General features: G+C 33.5%; 1 protein-coding gene across 1 annotated transcript in view; it reads right to left on the bottom strand.

Moving 5' to 3' along the window:
• Window positions 1–2,051: 2,051 nt before the first annotated feature.
• Window positions 2,052–8,666, bottom strand: part of Alx1 (ALX homeobox 1) — a 20,764-nt gene continuing 14,149 nt past the window's right edge. The window contains exon 4 of the mRNA XM_021205012.1: window positions 2,052–3,412. Coding sequence (XP_021060671.1) covers window positions 3,092–3,412 — 321 coding nt within the window. The 3' untranslated portion in view covers window positions 2,052–3,091. The remainder of the gene's footprint in view (window positions 3,413–8,666) is intronic.

Here is an 8,666-nt window from a genome sequence, read left to right as displayed (position 1 = left end):
TTGCACTCGGTTAAATCAAAAGAATCAGCAGTTAGAGGAAGCAATGAAAAGAATGTGCTGATGTAATTTATGTACCTAGTTTCAAGAGTTTCCTTAATGTTACATCAGTTGGGTAACTTTCTTACTGTCTTGAGATACACTGCAGAAACTAAGGGCAATGATTACATGGGCTTTTTTTTTTTTTCACTCTTCTAAGTCATATAAAAGACTATCAGTTCACATTTATATTGAATGAGATGTTTTCAAAATCCACAAAAACTTTCCCTGAAATTTCATTTAATTTCATCCTTAAGAATTTGACTGTTCTAATCCTTCTATGTCGTGATTTTCAGGCTCAACTACATTACTTAGGGGAAAAAAAAAGAATATAAAAATTTATGCCACTGATCCAGGAAAAAAATATGTAGGAGTAAAAATAATTAAGTTGCAGGAACCAAAGTCCAAGAGATAAAAATTATGATAATTTTAAACACTCCATCACTCAAACTGTAAATAATGAGTACAATATTTCCATTTTCAATATCTAGGTACATGAGTTCAATAATTGCATATAAAGTATCAAATCTAGTATATGAAACTTTAATTTCAGTTTAGAAGAGAGAGGTGGGGAAGGGAGAGGGAGAGGGAAAGAGAGAGGGAGGGAGGGAGGGAGTGAGGGAGAGAGGGAGGGAGAGAGAGAGAGAGTAGAGAGAGAAACAAAAATGCAGGAAATGTCTTCCTTTTTGCTTTAACTTTTCCTCACCTTTTACTTCCAAAACCTATTTTTGTATATTTTGTCAACCAAAATACACAATAAAATTCAGCCAAAAGGAAAGTTTGTTAGCTTATTGACACGACATAATGCTTGCTCCTCTGATACAATGTGCATCTTAGTTGATATCATATACATTAGGCATTTGTCCAAGATGTCTGAACTCATGAAGGACAGAAACCATCAGTCTACCATATCCTTCACTATTCCAAATGGAACTTCAGACTCTGTCCGTAGCAGGCGATAGCAAATTTATACAGTTTAGCAATTGTAAAACATCACTTATAAAGTTATTTTGAATTAAAATATAAAAACAGACATTCCAAAATTCCAACATACTACAGTGTTATGTAATATAGTATATAGCATACTCAATATAGTATTAAGAAAAAAATGTCAAGAAGGAAAAGTAATAACTGGTGTGAAAATCATACCTCATGGCTTTTGCTTTTCATAAATGTATTTTCACATATATCTTGTGTGTGTGTGTGTGTGTGTGTGTGTGTGTGTGTGTGTTATATGAAAAGCAAAATAACATTATATATGACTATGGCATCAGCCCAAAGGTTCTAACATCTAAATATGAGAGAAGAAAGTAAAATGAGCAATACTAATTGGCAAAGACTTTAACAATGAAACTTTCAGTTCCTAGTTTTAAATTTTAGTTCACCAATTGATATGAACCCCAGGAATAAGTAAGTCATTCTCTTCTAAACTATGAAAGATGTTTCCCAGCTGCTTTAGCAATCCTTTAACAAAAGCTCCTGCATTTGAGCATCATTCTCTGGGCCAAAGTTGAACAAGTTTTTCTTGGGAGCAAAACGCAAAAGGGAAAGCAGAAAAGCCATAAAGAATCAATTTCCGAGGAAACCAAGGAATGTTTATTTAGGACATTGCTCATCTCCATCATCTGCCTGATTAAAACTTTTATTTTGAAAGCTGTCTAATTGCTATAAATATTTTCCCACTAACAAAAGACACTTAGTGGATAAAATTACTTTTATATCAAATTTATTTTTCAAAATTCATGTACTCCTGTTCTTTACCCAGTAGGGCTTTTTGGGAGATTGCTAATGTTCACCGGAACCACATGAAGAGCCTAACAGAGTACAAAGAGTTGATGTTGCTCTGATCTGAGCCATGGAAGTCATCTTCACTTCAATTAATTGACTTTGCCTTTATGAACTTAGAAATCTTTCAAGGGGGGCTGACATTTCACTCATCTGAAAAAGCTTGGAATGTGACAGGGGGAAGGGAGGAGAAATAAATCAAAGAAGTTAGCCATTTTCCAGATGCAATGTATTTGTCTTCTTCTTTTTATTTTTAACGAGAAATTTTGAAGAACCTCCTGACATCTTAATTCTCTATGGAAAGCACAGTAGCAAAAATCCTTAAGGCACAGTGTGTCAAGGCCAAACAGGCATGCATTTGAGAATGCATAGGCCCACAAAACAAACATAAATTCCAATCTGTTACTCCTTTAATTGAAAAGTTACCCTTTATTTGCAAGGTATGTGTGTGTGCGATTCAATCAACACGATTTTAGTATAAAAGCAATAGCACATTTACTAATGATTTCTCGGTTTTAATCACTAAATTGCAGTCTGCCTGCTGGCCTCTTCACTTGAAATTTGCATTTATAAAACCTGTCCAGTTGACTAGACTTTAAATCATACGCGAATGCTTCAGTTGTCACCTTTAACCACATGGTTGCAAGAAACTGTGCCCAGATATTTCATGCAAATACAGAGCAGTTCAGAAGACCTTTTTTTTTTTTTCTGACTGAGTGGAAATTCACCAAAACATCGAAAGGTTAAAAGAAAAGAATCTTGAGGCTGCAACAGAGTGTATGACCATTGTGTCTTGGAGCCAAAGTATTGGAAATGGCATTAGCTCTCAAAGCCCCCTGGATCAATACTGCCTTTTTACCCCAGGGTGTTTCCTCGTTTATCAGGTATCACTTTACAAGGGATTTCTTGTTATACAGAACAAGCATAAATCAATCTATCACAGAAGGATTTGTTTAATACATTTATTCCTTTAAGAAGTTGCCTGACCATATTTCATTGACTTGTACAATAGGGGAAAAAAAAAAAAAACAACTTACTACTAAAACAGAGTCTGTGGAGGCTGGTGCATGGTAAACCTATTTAGTCCTTTCAGGGATCCACTCTTAGATTTAAATGTTAAATAATAACAACTATTCATGTAAGCTGGTCTCACTGTATATCTTGACCTTTAGCCCTTCCACACACAGCAGCTTATTGTGGTATCCTTTAAATACGAGAAATAAGAATGTTTTACTTTGCTATGAAAAGAAAATCAAAGAGTTACTGTATGTTACATGGCCCATGAAATATTGGCGGTGTGCTCCTTGGCCTTCATTCTCAGAACAGCGATACTGGAAGACCTCCTTTCAAACTCCGGCTTTGTTTCAAATGCGTGTCCGTTGGTAGCTCCAGTGAGAAGAGAGTCAGTGAAAAAATTATTGAGGGGCACGTGGCTGAACTGATTCTGGTGGTTCGAAAATCCCGTGTAACTGGAATCTGTCCGAGGCGAGTGAGAGTAAGGTGTCATGCAGGAGGACGCGTCACGTGGTAGCATGCATGACGTAACCACAGAACCACCGCTAGCATTTCCTGCCCACAAATTGTTCTGGATCTGGAATATATATAAAACAACAAAGATTACATTCACACATTCTCACTTTCACACTCTTACTTTCCTTACATTTACAAAGTCGGGTTAGTTCGTAAGTCATTTTTGTTCCTATGAGGAGACTCGCAATTTCCTTCTAAGGATTCAAAGCAATAACAACAAAAACAACAAAAAACATTGAGAAGTTATTATTGTTTTTTACTATAATAGATCATCACAGCTCACATACCTAGCCACAGAAAATATTCTCAACACAGGACAGTTTCTCAGATGTTTATAGCCATGATTTCAAGGTGCATATAGGATATTTAGTCATGTTCCATGGCTTCTACTAAATTTAAAGATAATACTCATCTTCTAGACACGATGATACAGTTGTGATTTTCTTTTTCAGTTCTGAAGCAGGAGTCAGAACAGAAGTTTGTTTGATGGAAACCGTTGCTGACTAACTTTAGGCAGTTTTGTCTTAAGTATTTTTAATTGAAGTCATTCAGAAAGTATTTTCCCTCTCATTGATTCTTACGTCCTATATCTATACCTATCTATCTTATACCCTTCAATACACTACTGAGAGACTGAAGAATACACACTTGAAACATTTATTCTACTAGGCATATAAGAAATAGTCAACTCAAAACAGACATGTGACATGTAAAATCTATGTAAAATCTATAATCTTAAAGGATAAGCCATCACAAAATAATGGAATCACAGATGAAAACTGAAAATGTTAGGAAGGGCCAAGTGAGCATAATTATTGTGCTACAGAATATCAGAATATTTATATATATATATATATATATATATATATATATATATATATATACATACACATTTCTATTACTAAATTTCTAAAGAAAATAATTACACATGATAATATCATCGAGCACAATTTTTTCATAATTAGATAATTAGTACCATGTAAAAGGAATACTAAGAAGAATTTTAAATTTGAATTTTAAATAAAAGTATCTCAACTGAATAGACAAGCTGAATAAACAACAACAGCAATAATAATGATAATAATAATAACAGACCATAGGAATTACTGGAATACACAGAAAATCATGACAAGCAGAAGAGAGAAAAAGAAAGATTGGAGACTGTGACCTGGAGTAGCAAGGCAGAGGTGCAGCCTTGGGAGATGAAAAAAGCAGATACATGCTTTGTTTTTTGTTGTTGTTGCTGCTGCTGTTGTCTGGGCGTGGCTTATGATCTTTCTGTTTTGCTGACTGAAACAGAGACTGACAGTGTAGCCTAGATATACCTGGAACTTGCCACATAGCCCAGGAAGTGTTCAAGTTCCCAATCCTTCTGCATCAGTCAACTGAGAGAGTGAGTACTCAGACTAACAGAATGTGCTGCCACCCCAGGCACTTTGCTTTGACAACCTGTGTATAGTACTTGTAACCTAAACGTGGCTCCACTCTGCGTCGTCACCACATCTTTCTTTTTCTAAGTCATGATAAAAAGTGGAATCATCAACAGTTTGGACTCATATGGATATTTTGTAATTTGCATATTCCAGGCTTCTGCATATAGTCTCTAATGTATTCTTACAAAACCCAAGGTGAGTAACACTCTGTGACAGACTATGCCTAGTAATGATAGAACATTTAGTAAATCTAGCTTGCACTGATAGAGATGTTACTTTGTGTCTCAAAACAGGTTGGTATTCCTGTTTCCAAAACATGAAAGAAAATGCAACCTTTTTAAAACATTTTTGTGGGATTTACATGAATAACAAAATACCTATTTATGTATTGGTCTAAAATTAGTTCCCTATATAAAGTTAAATTGTGTTTATCTATGTAAATATAAATATAAATTCACAGAATGGACCAGTATACCAACATCTAGATGTATATAATTATTTGCAAACATGATTAATTCTTAAGTCACTATGGGCTGTTTTGTTTTACTTTTGACTTACTCCTCACACACATTCTATGTCAGCCAAAATTATTGCTGGGTTATATATTTCAAACCAACAAGAGGGTTGTTAATGTCATTACTCCATCGAACTAGCTCTTCCAATGTAATCTGGATACTTTTCTCAACATTCAATCTAACCTCATAAAACATCTCAAAAGCCACAGTAACATGTCTGAAAAAGGAAAGTAAACTTGTTTGCTTATTTAAAAAAGAATAATGATAAGGAACATTACTTGCTTCTCTTCTTAAGGTATTTCCTGATTTATAATGTCACTAAAATTTATTATAGTAATATATTATATTGCCTATGAATAGGTCACACAGCTAAATGAAAGGGCGTATGGGCAAAGAAATGATCCATAAAGTTAAATTAAGAAAATATTTATTCTGAAAAGAATTAGTATTTATCTACTTGTAGATCTAAAAACGAAATATGAAATCTATTACAGTGAAAAATTAAAGGGTAAATGATTTTGTTTTATCATAAACTTATCTGGATCTGATTGAGTACATCAATATATTATTTGTGAGAGAAAAAAGAGGTTTCTGATAGATAAGGGATATTTTCTGAGCAGACCAAATTGATAAAGGAAATTACTCATAGCAATAATTTAGTTTGGAAATACAAATATTATGATGACTTTACAATTTTTTTCTTTTCAGACACATTACTGTGGCTTTTGAGATGTATTATGATGTTTGATTGCATGTCGAGAAAAATATCCGGATTAAATTAAAACAACTCTCAGAAACTTTTCCTAATACATTCTTTTATTGTACTATCTATCCCTTCTCAGTCCTATCATAAATATGGCTTTTATTTAAAACAATGTAACTTCAGAGGTGTAATAGTTTTCTGTAGCAAAACTTCAGGTGAAAATTATAATATTATATATCCCAAGAAAATAAGATTTTATTTTCTCTAAAATATTCCCTCTGGACATTTATATATTTAATAAGGATGAATAATACCTAATGCATGACAGTTAGTGTGAGTCTGTGAATTGCCTTCTGTGGAATAAACTACAAACACTTTTATTTTAACCCACAAATATATGGATATTTTACTATCTGTCCTTTGTAGAAAGTAAGTTTATAAAAGCAGACACCTAAAAAATTTACCCAAGATTGAACAATCTGTAAGGTCAAATCTAACCCAAAGAAATCTAAAGAAATTCTAAAAGAATGTGGCTACTACCTTCATAAGTAAGTTATAATTGCTTATTTACTTATGCATAATCCCAACTTTGTAGTTCATAGACTGTACCATCTAATAGAATATCGAGTGATTATTTATTGTAACTATTTTCCATATCCTGCCCTACAAAAATAAATAATAAAACCCCATAAATTTATTGAATGATCATAAAGTTCTAAGAATGTGAGATTTAAACAAATTTATTTCTTCAGGTATGATTTTTAAAAATAGGAACTAGTTAAATTAATATATTTAATTGTTTTTATGGCTTTAAATATAAATTACCACAAATATAATCATAACAAAAATCATATTCATATTCCTGTATCTTGTTATCAATATTTACATACAGGGGTTTGTCATCCAAACCTATTTTGCATCACAGATGCATTTCAAAGGTCCTTACTGTTTAAGTGTATAGTATCAGCTCATGTGATCTATATTAAAATAATAGTAATAATATACAGTGCTATTTTAAAAATCAACTCAAATGAGGAAGCCCTTCTTGAGTCCCACTTCCTAATCCCAACAACTTCAATTTTATTCATTTCCAGTGAACTTAAGCTCTACTTTTAAAAGAATTCCATTCTTCCATTTATGTTCCATAGAACAACACAAACTGTTATTTTCTTACATATGAAAAGCCTAACCTATCATTTGGCAACTGTGACCATTCCCATGTCCGTCTTTTTTCTTCTTCTTCTTCAGGTTACCATCCCTAGTCCCCTCAACCACTTCTCAAGTGGTATGAGACTTGACTGCCTCGTTGATTGTGTTCCTACAGACCCTCTTGAACTGTCAGTCACTTTCCCTGTAATCAACATGCAGCTTCTACAGTGGATTCATTTTAAAATAGTTGTGATGTAACCACTGAAGGACATGTGAAGCTGCCATCATTGCTGGTAATCACCTATTTTTAGTAAATTAATGTTCAAAGACAGTATGTGATACATTAGCTAAATCTACTACAGTCCAGGCATGCCCTCTTCTTGCCTAGGAATATGACAGCTCTATTAAAGTGTGCCCTAGAGTCCATAAGTTGCATCATCAAAAATTGTGCATTGTTTCTTTGTCAATTGCAAGCCTAAGAAACCCTCATCATCCTATGCATTAATACAAATGCTCTATGTTTTTTATTAGTTTTGGAAGAAACAAATGATTTTACTCCTAAATAGGGCAACATTGCTTTTGGACTGTTTCACAGCGGTGGCAATGCCAATAGGCTGTAGCAAATGTTTATTTGAATGGTTTTGAGGATCTCTAAAGTGCATAATATTCAAATGTATCACAACTATAAAATTCCCTTGTGTGTATTTCCTATACAGTGTGGGAAAAGGCTTTATAACATTTTTAGAGTTCTAGGGACGTGTTAAAAGCACTGTCCAGGAACTTAACCAAATGCCTCTCATCAGAAAGACCGGAAGCTCTGCTCAGCTACAACACTCTGCTTAATGTGTTCCAAATCAAATAGAAATGTAATTGGAATTATGAAGAAAGTTGTTTAGCTTGATTCTTTAAACAGAAACTAATTACACTCATTTTGCTTCAAGACATTGAAAACATCAGAAAAGTGTGTGTGTGTGTGTGTGTGTAAATTTAAGGTTTGCTTTTTAATTTTTATGAAGCAACCATGTTCATATAGTACATTTTTCCGACATTTCTCACATTGTTTCTTCATAGATTTCAAAGTGTGCATGACAGTCTGATCCAACACTACTTGATTGTTTTCATTAACAATTTTTTATTAAATTCAAAATAACCCGAAAAAAGCTAAAATTTTCATTTGTTCATAAAGTCTACTGTATGCATAAAATCTATAATATAAAACAAATGCTTTAATTTTCATAGAATATTTTTAATTATATCTACTCCCTTTTGGAGTCATATTAGCACTGGATATATTCATTCAAACCTGAGCAGTTATTCATTTTCTTCTTGTTGTTTTGTTGTTGCTGTTGTTTTGTGTTGTTTTGTTTGTTTTGTTTTAAGACAGGGTCCTGCTTTTCAGCCTTGGCTGACCTGGAAATTCTTATGTATACTGAAGTTGACCAATTCACAAAGATATACCTGCCTCTGCCTCCTCTGCCTCTGCCTCTGCCTCTGCCTCTGCCTCTGCCTCTGCCT

The sequence above is a fragment of the Mus pahari genome, chromosome 9, assembly GCF_900095145.1.
Source record: "Mus pahari chromosome 9, PAHARI_EIJ_v1.1, whole genome shotgun sequence".
Lineage (NCBI taxonomy): Eukaryota > Metazoa > Chordata > Mammalia > Rodentia > Muridae > Mus > Mus pahari.
This window is presented reverse-complemented; position numbering and strand designations above follow the sequence as displayed.